This window comes from Chlorocebus sabaeus, chromosome 29 (genome assembly GCF_047675955.1).
Source record: "Chlorocebus sabaeus isolate Y175 chromosome 29, mChlSab1.0.hap1, whole genome shotgun sequence".
NCBI classification, from domain to species: Eukaryota; Metazoa; Chordata; class Mammalia; order Primates; family Cercopithecidae; genus Chlorocebus; species Chlorocebus sabaeus.
In genome coordinates this window covers 17,101,322-17,118,726 of record NC_132932.1, presented here as the reverse complement: position 1 = coordinate 17,118,726, position 17,405 = coordinate 17,101,322, and the positions used below count along the sequence as shown (strand labels likewise).

Below are 17,405 nucleotides of genomic sequence, written 5' to 3'. Positions count from 1 at the left end.
GTTAAAAAACAAAGAAGCAGGCAGGCTGGGCATGGTGACTCACACCTGTAATCCCAGCCCTTTGGGAGGCTGAGGTGGGAGGATCACTTGAGCTCAGGAGTTTGAGACCAGCCTGAGCAACATGGTGAAACCCCATCTCTACCAAAAATACGAAAGAAAAAAAAATTAACCAGGCTGGTGGTGCATGTCAGTGGTCACAGCTACTTGGGATGCTGAGGCAAGAAGATCGCCTGAGCCAGGGAGGTGGAGGTTGCAGTGAGCCGAGATTGCGCCACTGCAGTCCAGCCTGGGCAGCAGACTGAGACCCCATCTCAAAAAAAGGCAGATGAATGGGTTATAATCCACTTAGATGTTCATATTACATATCTGGTACCATGGACATATATCTCTTTGAAGAGTTGGCATATCTGAAAGCATTAGGGAACCAACAGAGGATTCTAACTTTTGAAGCCCTGCGCAATGATAACTATGTACCAGACAGAGCAGAATGATTCCATAAATCCCTTATGGGACCAATTCTGGATCTCAGACAATTAATTTATTTCAGCAAAAGACTTTATTTCTTAGAAAGATATATCAAACATGGGATTTCTGCTTGAGATTTCCTTTATCCTGTGAACTTTTAGGCTCACCATTTTCCAGGACCATTATTGGTTGAATTAGCCAATGAGTTTATTAGTGCTGTCAGAGAAGGCACCCTAGTGAATGGAAGATCTTTGGAGTTACTACCTATCATTCTCACTGCCCTGGCTACCAAAAAGGAAAATCTGGCTTATGGAAAAGGTAATTTTCTTCCAATTTTATTGGCTTTTTCTCTATTCACATACTCAAATTTATTGCTCAGTATATTTTGCATTTCTAGGTGTACTGAGTGGGGAAGAATGTAAGAAGCAGTTGATTAACATCCTGTGTTCTGGCAGGTGAGTCTTATTAATATGTAGAACTTTCTTAGGAATACAAGTGGCCAAAAAAAAAAAAAAAAAAACACTTTATTTCAGGAATTTATATCTGAAAGTTTTAAGTCCTTCTTTTTTGTAGTTTTGAATATAACACTATAAAACTATTTAGTCTGCAATGAATTAGTGAGAAAGAGATGATTTACTATATTCTGTCCTCTAAGACTGTTCGTATAGTTTTATTTGCTTGACTGTGTATCTTGGTACAGCAATTTATTGTGTTAAGATACACATAATTAAATGTTAATTTAGTGTGTTTAATGCTCCAATCTAAGCATTATTGGAGTCTCAAGGTCGTGAAGGCTGGGGAAGTCACCCTGATGCTGCATCTTTTCTTTCTTTCTTTTTTTTTTTTTTTTGAGGGAGTAGAATATACACATAATGTATCCTTTAACCAGTAATTGTATTTCTGGGAATCTACATTAAAGAATGACTCCAACATACAAGAAAATCCTCACATATGAACATGTTCAACAAGAAATTTGTGACCAATATAAGCATACAGTAATAGAGACATGTAAACTATGTAAGTTAAGGTAGAGCCACTCCATGACATTTATACCTATTAAAAGTGAAATGTATACATCAAAGATGAAAAATTCTTACCATATAATTAACAAAATAAAGAGATTACTGTGTTATATAATACTGTGATTGCATGTAGGTTTGTTAAAAAGAACAAGAAGGGAATACCCAAGATTATCTAAACCAGATAATTGTTTTTATGGTTGCTTACATAAGATCCCTTACATAAATAATTTTAAGCATATATGTATCAATTTATTTGTTTTTAATTACACAAGAGTTTATTCAATACATGTCGTAACATACCTTTCATTTTTTATTTAATACAGCTGTCCATGTCAGCATATACAACTCTACATCATTCTTTTTAATGGTTTGCAGTAATCTATTATTTGGCTAATCTACAACTGTCGGATTATTTGGTTGTTTCCAGTTTTTGTGCTATTACAAAGAGTGTTTCAATGAACGTCTTTTTAAATTTTAAATAGAGATGGGAATCTTGCTTTATTGCCCAGGCTGGTCTTGAACTCCTGGCCTCAAGTGATCCTTGGCCTCCCAAAGTGTGGGGATAATAGGCATGAGCCATTGCACTTGGCCTGAACATTTTTATATATCTAGATGACCTTTTGTAAGCATGTACATGGCATATATTTCAAATAGTAAATCGGGTAGGTCTGTGATTACGTGCATTTTTAAAGTTGATAAATACCGCCAACTTGTCATGCATTCCCTAAAACAGTATGTGAAGAGTGTATGTTTTCCACAATCTCACCAACATTGGGTATCATCAGAATTTTGATTTTGCAAGTCAGATAGGTTAACAACCGCTATTTTATTGTTTTAAATGGTATTTATTTGATCTTGTTTCTCAGTATTGCAAAATCAAACTTGAATTGGCCCTTTTTTTTGTCCTCATTAATTTTACAAAGTTATATCTAAATCAGTTGGAATGAAATAAACTGTCTTTGTCATTTTCTTCTACCAGGTGGGATCAGCAATACGTAATCCAGCTCACCTCCATGTTCAAGTAAGCATCATCTTTCCCTTTTCTTTGTATATCCTACTTTGTGAACTTACTTGCTAGAAATTAAACCATAGCAAACGTAAACATCACTCTCTCCTGACTGTAAGAATATTAGTAGTTATGTTTTCTGTTACAGATTTTCTCCCCAATCCTGCCTCCTTTTTGGCTTTATTTACTTATTTAAAATGTAACTTTATGATTTTTTTTCTAAGATGACTTTGCTTAGGTAAGGTTTTCGGTTCCCTTAAAGGTTCATTAGAGAAAAATCAAAAGGGTCAGTTATTATAATCTATTATCTCTTCAATTCTCTGTTCCCAAGTTTTATTTCTTAAAATATGTTTAATGGAATTTTAACCACTGTAAAGCCCTGAATTGAATTTCTGAAAACAAGGCAGTTAGACTCTGTCTGTAGCCTTTAGAATCTTTGATCCACAGGGATGTCCCTCTGACTACAGAAGAGGTGGAATTTGTGGTGGAAAAAGCATTGAGCATGTTCTCCAAGATGAATCTTCAAGAAATACCACCTTTGGTCTATCAGCTTCTGGTTCTCTCCTCCAAGGTACAAATGGAAAATTGTTTCTCCTTAGTTCTCGTGGTATGACCAGTTATGACCATTCAACTTATTCATACCCTTGGTTTACATAGCAGAACAAACATAGCCGAACATAGATGCTTTCATTTCATGTTTAGTGGTTTGGTTTGGCCTGGTAAAAGGATCATGCTTCTCATCCAAGGAAAACATGCATTATCTCTTCTATTGCTACATTTTCTTTGTGGTGGTAAAAGGGATAAAGATCTCAGAAAGGGCAGACTATAGGCCCCATAAATTCTTACAGTAAGACGTATTTCAAACCTTGTTTCAACATGAAAGTGTTCTATACATTCTTAGTTTGAGTCTAAGTCATAGATTATTTATTTAAATTTGTACTGGAGAATTCTTTAAGCTGAAAAGTACTTTGAATTCAACTTGGTTATTTTGCTCTTAATTGGGAGACCTTATAAATTTTGTACTGTTTTCAGGGAAGCAGAAGGAGTGTTTTGGAAGGAATCATAGCCTTCTTCAGTACACTAGATAAGCAGCACAATGAGGAACAGAGTGGTGATGAGTGAGTAATATAGTGTAGAAATAAAGATCATTTTTACAAATTCATCTTCTCATTGTGTATTTTAGCTACTTCATTTTCTTCTCTTTTACCGCCTAACTTCACCTCAGCACAAAACTTTTCTAATCTTCTCTTGGCTGCTCAGTAATAAAGAGAATAACATGATCTCTTCAGCTCTTTCATTTTCACCTTTCCAGGAAAATAGCAATAATTGTCCTATAAGCTGCAAGTTTAAAACCTATTTATTAAGTGTCAACTCTCTGCCAGGAACTGTTTAGTCTTGGGGCTACCGTGTTGAACCAGTCAGACAACGTCCCTGCTCTTGCAGAGCTTCAGTTTTAGTGAGAAGAGGACAGAAAATAAATAACAAGAAAAATATTAGAGTGAAAAGTGCTATGCAGATAATTCAAATGGATGATCTAACACTGACAGTATAGCTACTTTAGATTGGGTCAGGGAAAACCTCTCTCAGATGTACTATTTTAACTGAAGCCTGAATGATAAGATCCATAATATATAGATCAGAGAACATTCTCAGGTAGGGGAATAGTACAAAGGCAGAACAGTGTGACATGTCTGAGAAAGAGGATTTTGGGTGTTTTTGTTTGTTTGTTTTTGATACAGCGTATCGCTGTGTCGCCCATGCTGGAGTGCAGTGGCATATCTCAATTCACTGCATCCTCCACCTCCCAGGTTTAAGCGATTCTCCTGCCTCAGTCTCCTAAGTATCTGGTATTACAGGTGTGCACCACTATGCCCAGCTAATTTTTGTATTTTTAGTAGAGACAGGGTTTGCCATGTTGGCCAGGGTGGTCTCAAACTCCTGGCCTCAATTCACCCTCCTCAGTCTCTCAGAGTGCTGCCATTACAGATATGAGCCTTTGTGCCTGGCCAAGGATTTTTGTTTTTTCTTTCTTTCTTTTTTTTTTTTGATGTTGAGTGTCGCTCTGTTGTCCAGACTGGAGTGCAGTGTCACGATCTCGGCTCACTGCAACCTCCGCCTCTTGGGTTCAAGCGATTCTCCTCCCTCAATCTCCTGAGTAGCTGAGATTGCAGGCACGCACCACCATGCCCAGCTAATTTTTTGTATTTTTAGTAGAGATGGGGTTTCACCAAATTGGCCAGGCTGGTCTTGAACTCCTGACCTCGGGTGATCCACCCACCTCGGCCTCCCACAGTGCTGGGATTACAGGCATGAGCCCCCGTGCCCAGCCAGATTTTTGTTTTTTAAGCAAACATTTGTAGAGTGTTCATTCTGTGCCAGGTGCTATTCCAAGCACTTTAAACCTCACAACCCTATTTTACCTCTATTTTATGGATATGGAAATCGAGAGACAGAGAATTTAGTTAGTTTGGCTTGAGCAATTAATTAGAGGTGGTTTATTTTTTCATTTTTTCATTTTTTTTTTTTTTTTAGAGTGTCTTATTCTGTTGTCCAGGTTGGAGTGCAGTAGCACCATCATAGCTCACTGTAGTCTCTAATTCCTGGGCTCAAGTGACCCTCCAGCCTCAGCTTCCCAATAGCTGGGAGTATAGGCACGTGACACCAAGCCTGGTTAATTTTTTTCTATTTTTTTCTTTTTTTTTTTTGAAATGAAGTCTCTGTCACCCAGGCTGGAGTACAGTGGCGTGATCTCGACTCCCTGCAACCTCTGCTTTCCAAGTTTAAGTGATTCTCCTGCCTCACACTCCCAAGTGTCTGGGATTTCAGGCACCCCCCACTATGGCTAATTTTTTTTTTTTTTTTTTTTTGAGATGAAGTCTCACTGTGTTGCCCAGGCTGGAGTGCAGTGGCACGATCTCAGGTCACTGCAAACTCTGCCTCCCGGGTTCAAGTGATCCTCCTGCCTCAGCCTCCCTACTAGCTAGGATTACAGGTGCACACCACCATGCCTGGCTACTTTTTGTATTTTTAGTAGACGGGCTTTCACTATATTGGCCAGGCTGGTCTCGAACTCCTGACCTCAAATGATCTGCCTGCCTTGGCCTCCCAAACTGCTGGGATTACAGGCATGAGCCACTGCACCTGGCCCAAACCTGGCTAATTTTAAAAATTTTTTCCAGAGACAGGGTTTCACTATGTTGCCCAGGCTGGTCTTGAACTCCTAGCCTCAGGCAATCTCCTGCCTCAGCCTCCCACAGTGCTGGAATTACAGGAGCAAGCTGCCACACCCAGCAGAGAAGGTGGTCTTAGATACTAAATTAGAATAAGCTGACAAAGAATCAGATTTTGGAGAAAATAATTAGCTCATTTTTTTTTTTTTTAATTAGCTCACTTTTGACCACACTAATATATTAGGGTCCCATAAGGAGATATTAACCAGGTACTCTGGAGTAGTAGGGAGAGGGCAGAACTTGGGATAAGACTGGAAGGGACTAAAGCCAAGAGACTGAATGGGATTATCAAGGGAAAGCATGAATTAAAAGAAACGTAAGACTGAGTTCAGAGGCATTCCACCATTTCAAGGTCAAGCACTTTGGGAGACTGAGGCAGGCAGATTGCTTGAGCTCAGGAGTTCAAGACCAGCCTGGATGACATGGTAAAACCCCATCTCTACAAAAAGTACAAAAATAGCCAGGTGCAGTGATGCATGCCTGTAGTACCAACTACTCGGGAGGTTGAAGCAGGAGAATCACTTGAGCTTAGGATGCGGAGGTTGCAGTGAGCTGAGATTGCACCTTTGCATTCCAGCCTGGGCAATGGGAATGAATCCTCGTCTAAAAAAAAAAAATGTTTGTTTGAGGAGAGGCCAGTGATGATGCCCTGGAAGCTAAGAGAAGAAAATTTTTGAAGAAAGAAGTGGTTAATTGTGTCAGATCTGAGATGTTAATTAAGATGGGACTTTATTGTTTTTGGCAACTTGGAGGTCATTTGTGACCCTTGAAAAAGTAATCTAATGTTATTGCGGGGGTGAGGGTAGAAAGAGGATAGAAACCTGATTGAATTGGATTCTACTGGGAAGAGATTGTGAGATAAAAAAGAAGAAATTATGACTATAGACATTTATTTTATGAAATCTTGTAAAAAGAAGTGGAGTCTGGGCACAGTAAATCATGCCTGTGATCTCAACATTTTGTGAGGCTGAGGCATGAGAATCACTTGAGCCCAGGAGTTCGGGACCAGCTGACCAATATAGTGAAACTCCATCTCTACCAGAAAATAGAAATATTAGTTGGGCAAAGTGGCCCATGCCTGTAGTCCCAGCTACTCAGGAGGCTGAGGTGGGAAGATCGCTTGAGCCTAGGAGGTTGAGGCTACAGTGAGCTATGATCATGCCATTGCACACCAGCCTGAGTGACAGAGCAAGACCCTGTCTCGGATGGATGGATGGATGGATGGATGGATGGATGGATGGATGGATGGATAGATAGACAGAACAGACAGACAGGAGTAGAGAACTGGGCAGTAGAATTTCTAGTAAACACCTGCCTTCAGTGATTGTATGAGTTTAGATTGAGTTGGTCTACTTGTTCATCGTAGCACCTGCCCTTGTCTCTCACTCAAAAACCATAGCTCATACCTTTTTTTTGTTGTTGCCTTGGCTGGAGTACAGTGGCGCAATCTTGGCTCACTGCAACCTCCACCTTCCAGGCTGAAACAATCCTCCCACCTCAGCCTCCCAAGTAGTTGGGACTACAGGCGTGCCACCACATGGGGCTGATTTTTTTAAACTTTTAGTAGAGGCTGGTCTTGAACTCCTGGGATCAAGTGATCTGCCTGCCTTGGCCTCCCAAAGTGCTGGGATTACAGGCATGAGGCACCGCACCTTATAGCTCATACCTTTCTGTTGAATCTTTTAGGCTGTTGGATGTTGTTACTGTGCCATCAGGTGAACTTCGTCATGTGGAAGGCACCATTATTCTACACATTGTGTTTGCCATCAAATTGGACTATGAACTAGGCAGAGAACTCCTGAAACACTTAAAGGTAGCACCAAACTTGTAAGGTGATCTGGGTCTCTTTTGAATGAAAGTGTTTGAACTTAAGCCACTTTTATGCCAGTTAATGACAGGAAATAAATACTGCAAAATGACTCTGGGTGTGGAGGATCTCTTTTTTTTTTTTTTTTTACTTTAAAAGTAGAAAATACATGTTAACCACACTCCCTTTTTTTTAAAGTCCTCACTTTAGCTGTATACCACATCCTTAAGCAAGCCAGAAAGGTCTATTAAAAAAGCCTCAAATGTTCTAATGCAAAAAAGTAGAAAAAAAGCTGAGAACTATTCAGCAGGAAACTCAAAATCTAAGTAGATTATGTGTCACTATCTTATGTGACCTTCACCTATGGCCTCTGCTTTCTCATTTATGAATTAGGATGTTGCATCTAGTAGTAGATCATGGAGTTGTGTGATGCTAAGTCATTCATCATGAAGTATTTGTAAAGTAGTAAAATAAAACTCAAGTGTTTTGAACTATATTACAGAAAAGTAGTGTACAGATATATTTGTTCCTCCAACTTTTTAGTTTGAAAATTCTAACTTAGAAAAGTTAAAACACTACATAGCATGAAGAACACCTATATTCCCTTCACCTAGATTCACCAATTATTAGATGCTTTGCCACATTTACCTCACTTTTTCTCTCATACATATTCTTTTTCTGAACATTTAAAAGTAAGATGCAGAAACCCAAACCCTAACACCTTAATGCCTTAATATTTCAGCTTGCTAAGAACAGGGACATATTATCACAATACCATCATCACATCTAAGAAAATTAACAATAATTCCATAATATTATTTAATTTATATTCCCTATTCACATTTTCACAGTTGTCTCTAAAATGTCTTTTACAGCTGTGTGTTTTTTTTTTCCCTCTGCTCCAGGCTCTCATCAGGCTTCATGCATTGCATTTGGTTGGTCTTTCTAGTTTTAGACTGATTTTTTTGAAGCATCAGCCCACTTGTGTAATGTCCCACATTTTTGGATTTATCTGATTGTTTCCTCATGATTGGGTTCAAGTTAAACATTTTTGACTTGAATACTTCGTAAGTGATGTTGTGTACATTTTCTTGCAAGGGCCAGATACTAATATTTTACACTTTGCAGGCCATGCAGGCTCTGTCACAACTATTCAGCTTTACCATTGCAGCAAGAAGGCAGCCACAGACAAAATGTACTAATGAGTGTGGCTGTTTTCCCATTATTTATGGACACTGAAATTTGAATTTTATTCCATTTTTATATTGTGGGATATTATTCTTCGTTTTTTGTTTTTTATTTGGACAGAGTCTCACTCTCACCCAAGCTGAAGTGCCATGGCCCAATCTTGGCTCACTGCGACCTCCACCTCCCAGGTTCAAGTGATTCTCATGCCTCAACCTCCCAAGTAGCTGGGACTACAAGCGCATGCCACCGCGCCTGGCTAATTTTCGTATTTTTAGTAGAGGTGGGGTTTTGCCATGTTGGCCAGGCTAGTCTTCAACTCCTGGCCTCAAATGATCTGCCTGCCTTGTCCTCCCAAAGTGCTGAGACTACAGGCATGAGCCACTGCACTGGCCTTCCTTTGATTTCACCCCCCCCCAACCATTTAAAACCATAAAAACCAGTCTTAGCTCATGGGTTGCACAAAAACAGGTAGTGTGTTGGATTTGGCCAACAGGCTTTTTGTAGTTAGCCAACCACTGTTCTATGGATTACATCAGGAGGAACATAGTATTAACTACCTTACTATTTGTGATGCTAAATCATTTGCTTTTAAGAAAATGACCATCGATTTTCTTCATTTATAAGTATATATGTATCCCTTTGTAATTAGAAAGGAATCTATAGGATCATAGTTCGAGATAGTATTGAAAATCCTTTTCCCAACAACATTTCACACAATGGTTTTCGTTTTCCTGTCTATTGATGATTCTTGGCCTAAATCAGTAATTATACCAGGAATTTGAATTTTATATTTTATTATTTTTTTCTTTTTGTCCTCACAATCTGTTCCCAAGGGATTCTGATTTTAATTAGAAAATTTTAATTGCGTCTTTCTTTCTACATTATTAGCTGGCATTCTTCTGTAAAAAGAGCCTCTCCTTTCCCTATTGTTTATTCATGAATATCATTATGCACTCATGAACCTTTTTAAATTCAATGTACTCATTATTCATTACTGTCGTTATTTGTTTTGAGCACAAAATTACCCAAATTTAGCCAGTTGGATCCTTCAAGTCAGCTTATGTGTTCTTTTGATGTGACCCCATTAGTCTTTGAGCTGTGGCATGATATGCCCAAGGCTCACTATAGTACTTTCTTTGCCCCATCCTGATGCCAACCATGTCTCTAAAAAGCCCTGGGTCCCTTTTGTAGGAAAGGATATTTAAAGACCATAATCTGTGAGTAGGTTTTAATTTATCTTCTCTGTATCTGTTCACTCTTTTTTTTAAATTTAGGTTCGTAGTAACTATATTACTGGCCATTTCACCAGCTTTATGTGTTTTGATCCACTCTGTTGTTTTGTTTTTGTTTTCTGTTTGATTGATGTTTTATTTTATATATTTTTTGTTTTATTGGTATCATCTTTTCTAGGCCTTGAAAATATATTTTTTAAACTTTTTGAGGCACAATTTACATAGCATAAAATTATTTTATTCTAAGCATGCAATCCAGTGATGTTTTTCATAAGTTTACCTAGTTTGTAACTGTCACTATGATCCAATTTTAGAACATTTTTATCACCCTGTAAGATCTTTTATGCCCATTTAATCTGCATTAGCACTCCCAGCCCCAGGTAACCACTAATCTACTTTCTGTCTCTATAGATTTACCTTTCCTAGATATTTTGTATAAATGAAATTATATGATATGTGGTCTTTTGTGTATATCTTCTTTCATGAAGTGTAATGTTTTCAGGGTTCACCTGTGTTGTAGTGTATGTCAGTATTTCATTTCTTTTTACTGTTTTGTTTGTTTTAAGAGACATGGTCTCACTCTGTCACCTAGGGTGGAGTGCAATATCCGTGATCATGGCTCATTGCACCCTCAAACTCCTGGCCTCAAGTGATCCTCCCATTGTGGACTTCTGACTAGCTAGGACCATAGGCGCACACCACCACACCTGGCTAATTTAAAAAAAATTTTTTTTTTTTTTTTTTTTTTTTGAGATGGAGTCTCGCTCTGTCACCCAGGCTGGAGTGCAGTGGCCAGATCTCAGCTCACTGCAAGCTCCGCCTCCCGGGTTTACGCCATTCTCCTGCCTCAGCCTCCCGAGTAGCTGGGACTACAGGCGCCCGCCACCTCGCTCAGCTAGTTTTTTGTATTTTTTTAGTAGAGACAGGGTTTCACCGTGTTCGCCAGGATGGTCTCGATCTCCTGACCTCGTGATCCGCCCGTCTCGGCCTCCCAAAGTGCTGGGATTATAGGCTTGAGCGACCGCGCCCGGCCAAAAAAAATTTTTTTTAAGAGACGGAGGTCTTGCTGTGAACTCCTGGCCTCAAATGATCCTCCTGCCTTAGCCTCCCAACTAGCTGAGATTACAGGTGTGAGCTACCATATCAGGCTCATTTCTTTTTATTGTTGAATAGTATTCCATTTTGTGGATATATGTGAGTTTTATTTAGCAGTCTCCCTGCTGGTGGATATTTGAATTTTTTCTACTGTTTGGCTACTACAAATAATGCTGCCACTAACATTCACATGCAAGTCTTTGTGTGGACATATGTTTTATTTCTTTTGTGCATATACCCAGGAGTAGAACTGCTGGCTTGTATGAGAAATTTATGTTTATATTTTTAAGAAACTGCCTGCTTTCCAAAACAGTATCATTTGACATTCCCACTATCACTGTGTGAGGGCTCCTATTTCTCTGTCTCTTGGCCAACATTTGTTGTCTGTCTTTTTTATTATATCCATTCTAATGGGTATGAAACAGTACCTCATTGAGGTTTAACTTTGCATTTTCTTAATGACTGATGATAATTGAGCATCTTTTCATGTGCTCATTAACTGTTCTAAAATCTTCTTTGGTGAAATGTCTATTCAAATCTTTTGCCCATTTTTTGAGTGTGTTGTTTGTCTTCTTAATTAAAATTCTTTGTATATTCTACTGACAAGTTCTTTTTTATTTTTTCAATAACTTTGTTATGAATGGTGACAAGTTCCTTATCGGGTATATAATTAGCAAATATTTTTTCTCAGTCTGTGACTTGTCTTTTTATTTTCTTAATGGTATCTTTTGAAGTACAAAAGTTTTAAATTTTGGTGAGGTCCAGTTTATCAATTTTTTCTTGTACAAATTATGCTTTTGGTATTGTATCTAAGAAATCTTTACCTAATCCAAGGTCTGGAAATTTTTCTGTATGTTTTCTTCTAAGAGTATTATAATTTTTGCTCTTACATTTGGATTTCTGATCCATTCAAGGACCTATTTTTATTTTTTATTACTATTAAAAATTTTTTTTTATGTCCTTTGAGTCATAGGGACTTTTTTTTTTTTTTGGTGGGGGGGTGCAGTGGCGCAATCTCAGCTCACTGCAACCTTCGCCTCCCATATTCAAGTGATTCTCCTGCCTCAACCTCCTGAGTAGCTGGGATTACAGACATGTGCCACCACTGCCAGATAATTTTTGTACTTTACGAGACGGGGTCTCACTATGTTGGCCAGACTGGTCTTGAACTCCTGACCTCAAGTGATCCACCTGTCTCAGTTTCCCAAAGTGCTGGGATTACAAGTGTGAGCCACAACACCTGGCCAAGGGACTTATTGTTAAATAGGCTGTTATACTTTTAAGATGTATTAATGGGAACAGGTGTGGTGGTTCACACCTGTAATGCCAGCACTTTGGAAGACCAAGGTGGGAGGATCACTTGAGGCCAGGAGTTTGAGACTCACCTGGGCAACACAGTGAGGCTTCATCTCTCCAAAACATTTAAAAATTAAAAATTAAAAAATTAGCCAGGCATGGTGTAGTCCCAGCTACTTGGGAGGCTAAGCCAGGAGGATCCCTTGAGTCTGGGAAATCAAGGCTGCAGTGGTTTATGATTGCATCACTGCACTCCAGCCTGGGCAACAGAGTGAGACCCTATCTTTAAAAAAAAAAAGAAAGAAAATGTAAGTAATGACTTTCTTTTGGTTGCTCTTTTCTAGGCAGGACAGCAAGGAGATTCCAATAATAACTTAAGTCCCTTCAGCATTGCTCTTCTTCTCTCTGTAACAAGAATACAAAGATTTCAGGACCAGGTATTTTTTTTTAATGCCATTTTGTTTCCTTCTGTAGTTGGTAAAAAACAAACAAACAAACAAACAAAAAAACACAGAAATCTGTTTTTGTTGTATTCTTTCCTAAACAATTTTACCCCCTTCCTGCCAGCAGCAAAGCTGCTATAAGACATGTATGTCCCCTCTGTTCTCTGGGGACTGATGGAAGACTTCTACAGGTTTTTGGTTTATTCTTTCATTTCCTATTGTACGGTAAGCTAGGTGATGAGATGGGAATAAGAGTGGAAGGATATCACACAGCCCAAGTTGGAGGAAGGGACAATTTAGCTGGATATTCACCAGCAGTTTTATTATGTTGTAGCTTTCCAAGAATAGGTTAGTTGCAAGGATGAAATTTACCCTTTTTTTCTTATATGTGTTCCAGGTTGTGGGTAATATTTATATTGACTTTTAGCCTTTTTTCCCCCCCTTTTTGCTTAAGGAAGGCTTGTCTTCAACTCCTTAAAGTTCCCACTGAACGTCATAATTTTTGTAACATCTTCATCTAGTTAAAATAGTTGTCATAGGGATATAGTGAATGGCAGCTCATTGGAACAGTTGTAGGGTTAAGATTTATAGCATGAGCTATAATATTTGCTTTATTTTCTTATTTCATTCTATTAGGCGCTTGATCTTTTAATTATTTGTTTTTTTCATTTATTTTTATTAACTATACCCAAGGTGCTTGATCTTTTAAAGACTTCGGTTGTAAAGAGCTTTAAGGATCTTCAACTCCTCCAAGGCTCAAAATTTCTTCAGAATCTAGTTCCTCATAGGTCTTATGTTTCAACCATGATCTTGGAAGTGGTAAAGAATAGGTAAGTTGGTGAACCATATCTCAAAAGGTTTATAAGGTGTTTAATGTTAGAAAATGCAATGTGGTATCATACTTGCAGGCTATGAGGGGAAGCTGATGACTTACAGCTGTTGACTTCACGCATCAAGGTTCAATTTCTTAAAACTGGTAGAGCATACTTTTTCCCTATGGAAATATCCTTGAATCTCAGGACCTGGTTTCTTGTTCACCTTGACAGCAAGCACACAAAACTGAATTAGGTGCTATTGTTTATTTCATGATACTACAATTCTCTATTTTCCTTTGCTTTCTTTCCATTTTTTTTTGAGACAGTCTCATTCTGTAGTGTAGTGCTACAATCTTGGCTTTACTGCACCCTTGACCTCCTGGGCTCAAGCAATCCTCCCACCTCAGCCTCTCGAGTACCTGGGATTACAGGCATGCTCCACCATGCCCAAGTAATTTTTGTGTGTTTTGTAGAGACAGAGTTTCGCCATGTTGCCCAGGCTGGTCTTGAACTCCTGAGCTCAAGCGATCCACCTGCCTTGGCCTCCCAAAGTGCTGGGATTACAGGCTTGAGCCACCGGTCTGGGCCCTTTCTTTTCTTTTTTAAAGGAAACAGAGTCTCACTATGTTCCCTAGGCGGGAGGGCAATGGCTATTCACAGGCTCTGTTATAGCACGGTAAAGTCTCGAACTCCTGGCCTCCCACCTTAGTAGCTAGGACTATAGGCATGTACCCCTGTGCCTGGCTTGGCCTTTCTTCTTCTTTTTTTTTTTTTTTTCCTGGAGACGTGGGAACTTTTCACTATGTTGCCCAGGCTGGACTTGATTTTGTGGGCTCAACTGATCCTCCTGCCTCAGCCTCTCAAGTAGCCAGGACAATAGGCACATGCCACTGCATCTGGCTAATGGCCTCTTTTTAAAGTGAGTAAAAAACATTAAGAGTTTTATTTACTTTGTTGAAATTTGGAGCTTATGGTTGGAATTGAATTATTGATTAGCCAGTTTAGACAAATTCATTTAAAACCACATGGAAAACATCAGTAACTATCCTGGTTTTTATTTTAATTTCAGGATATGCATTAGCTGTTCTAACAGTCTTTACTATGTCATGCTTTCATTATGCATAAAAAAATTTTAAAGTTTCGTAATTTAAGCATAATTTATGGTAGGTCTCTTCTAGGCCAGGAATTCTTGTTTATTAATAGATTGAATTTACATGAGCTTTGCAGTAGGGCAAATTTGAAATTAGAGTTTATTGTTTGAGTGTTTTACCCATTGATAGGCCTTAAAGCTTTTAAAGCCTTTTTTTTTTTTTTTTTTTTGGAGACGGAGTCTCGCTGAGTCGCCCAGGCTGGAGTGCAGTGGTGCGATCTCAGCTCACTGCAAGCTCCGCCTCCCAGGTTCACGCCATTCTACTGCCTCAGCCTCCCAAGTAGCTGGGACTACAGGCGCCCGCTGCCACGCCTGGCTAATGTTTTGCATTTTTAGTAGAGACGGGGTTTCACTGTGTTAGCCAGGATGGTCTTGATCTCCTGATCTCGTGATCCACCCACCTCGGCCTCCCAAAGTGCTGGGATTACAGGCGTGAGCCACCACGCTCGGCTGCCTTAAAGCTTAATCTTTGTATCTGATTATTCTTTTTCCTGAGGCTTATAGTTGTGTCTCCAGTATTTTCCCAACCCAATCTCTTCAAATTGGGCTAAAGAAACAGGTACTCACTAACTAGGAAATTCCTGGAAAGCTGCCCGTCTTCTGAAAGTCTCAACCATCATAGGACTTGAAAGCATCTCCATGTATAATTAGCCTGGAGTGGGTACTTGTCACCAGGTGGGACCAAACCTCAGCTGGGAGAGATTTGGATAGCCTTATTAGATCCTGTAAAATAACTGGCTGGTTAGTTACACATGCTTGCCCCAGTCAGTTAATGAACCTTTAAATAATGCATTCTCCATTTTACGTAATTGAATTTTTGGCTCTTCAGAGTATGAATATTGTTAACTCTGTTAAAATGTTATAATTTATCCATAACTATCTACTTCATTCTGTAGTGCTGCATTATAATTTGTTGCACTTTAACAGGTAGATATAATGGATAAAGGTTATATGCACATTATTTCCACTGTGGGGTATAACATTAAGTGGTATAAAACCACCAGTGATTCTACTCCTTTACAAAAGATTATTTGTAGTTTTAGCTCATGCTGTTGACACCAGATCATTCATCCATTTATACTATAAATATCTACTGAGTGTCTTTTATATGCCACCCTTGTGTTAAGCAATGTGGGTAAAAATATGACTATACTATGACCTCTCTCTTACAGAATCTCTGTCTATGGAGAGGAGCTAATTTGTAAGCCTCTACATAAGCGTTGTCAGTGCTGTAGGGTAACAGAAGAGGCAGCAATGAACTTCTCATCATGAAATCTTGAATGGGAATCTTTAATTGTCATCATATTGAAATATTCCAGTTTCTTTTGTATGTTTTTGAATATTCTCTAGCTTCTGGATTTTCCCAGTACTCTGTCTGTCATTGGAGACCACTTGCCTGCTATTCCCATTATGGTACATTTAGGAATTCAGAATTCTGTCAGATGATGTGTGTAAAGAAAAGGTTTATATGCAGAGTATGTTGGTTATCCAGGTCAAGTTTGGGAAATGTGTAACAGGGCATTGAGTATAAAGGTAAGATATCTTACTACATTTTTCTTTTTTAACTAAGCTTTGTTTTCTTGTAGCGTTCATAGTTGGGACCATGTTACTCAGGGCCTCGTTGAACTTGGTTTCATTTTGATGGATTCATACGGGCCAAAGAAGGTTCTTGATGGAAAAACTATTGAAACCAGCCTAAGTCTTTCTAGAATGCCAAACCAGCATGCATGTAAGCTCGGAGCTAATATCCTGTTGGAAACTTTTAAGGTGAGACACTATTTTGGCAACCACTCCCTAATTTTGTTTAAATAATCCAAGTAGGGCTTGGCATTTGCCTGGGAGTTTGCTGGACAAGGAAATTTGGGTATTAGTTTGACAGAGGATATATGACAGAGATTAGGATAATATTGAAACATTATAGATCCAGTTTGATGGAGTACTTAACTTTCTTATTCTTTTATGTAAGTTTTTCATTTATTCCACGTAATCCAATTGCTTCTGACCTAGAAGTTTGAATATAAGATAGCTTTTTCATGACTTTTCCTTCTTCCAGCAGTAAACCTTTCTAGTTTTTGTTTTATTTTGTTTTAATGCTGTTCCTTTACACAGAAGAAATTTTTTTAGGTCACTGTAGAGCATCAAGCTTAAAGAATTATGCTCTAAGAATTTTTACTGAAAATAAAACAAAAAAAGAATCATGCTTGGTTGGGCATGGTGACTCAAGCCTATGATCCCAACACTTTGGGAGGCTGAGGTGGGCAGATCACTTGAGCTCAGGAGTTTGAGACCAGCCTGGGCAACGTGGCGAAACAATATCTCTACAAAAGATACAAAAATTAGCCAGGCATGGTGGCGTGCACCTGTTACTTGGGTGACTGAGGTGGATCACTTGAGCCCAGGAAGTCAAGGCTATGGTGAGCTGTGTTTGCACCACTGCACTCCAGCCTGGGTAACAAAGTGAGACCCTATCTCAGAAAAAAAAAAAAAAAAAAAGGTCATACTTATTGGTTCATTGTTTCTGAAGAACCCAAAATGGGAAATTTACATTTTTTTGACATTATTACCAAATTATCACTTACAATATTAATTTCCAAAACAGTTTTCAAAAATGTATTTTCTTTTGAATAAAAAAATGCTAGATCATATCTGAGGTTAA

The 17,405-nt window shown here is 38.7% G+C and overlaps 1 protein-coding gene across 1 annotated transcript in view; it reads left to right on the top strand.

The window, feature by feature from the left end:
- The window catches only part of FANCI (FA complementation group I), an 80,367-nt gene that overhangs the window by 24,278 nt on the left and 38,684 nt on the right, over positions 1-17,405 (top strand). The window contains exons 5-13 of the mRNA XM_007990349.3: positions 627-783; positions 863-920; positions 2,467-2,508; positions 2,941-3,064; positions 3,526-3,611; positions 7,410-7,536; positions 12,686-12,778; positions 13,478-13,614; positions 16,336-16,516. Coding sequence (XP_007988540.3) covers positions 627-783; positions 863-920; positions 2,467-2,508; positions 2,941-3,064; positions 3,526-3,611; positions 7,410-7,536; positions 12,686-12,778; positions 13,478-13,614; positions 16,336-16,516 — 1,005 coding nt within the window. The remainder of the gene's footprint in view (positions 1-626; positions 784-862; positions 921-2,466; positions 2,509-2,940; positions 3,065-3,525; positions 3,612-7,409; positions 7,537-12,685; positions 12,779-13,477; positions 13,615-16,335; positions 16,517-17,405) is intronic.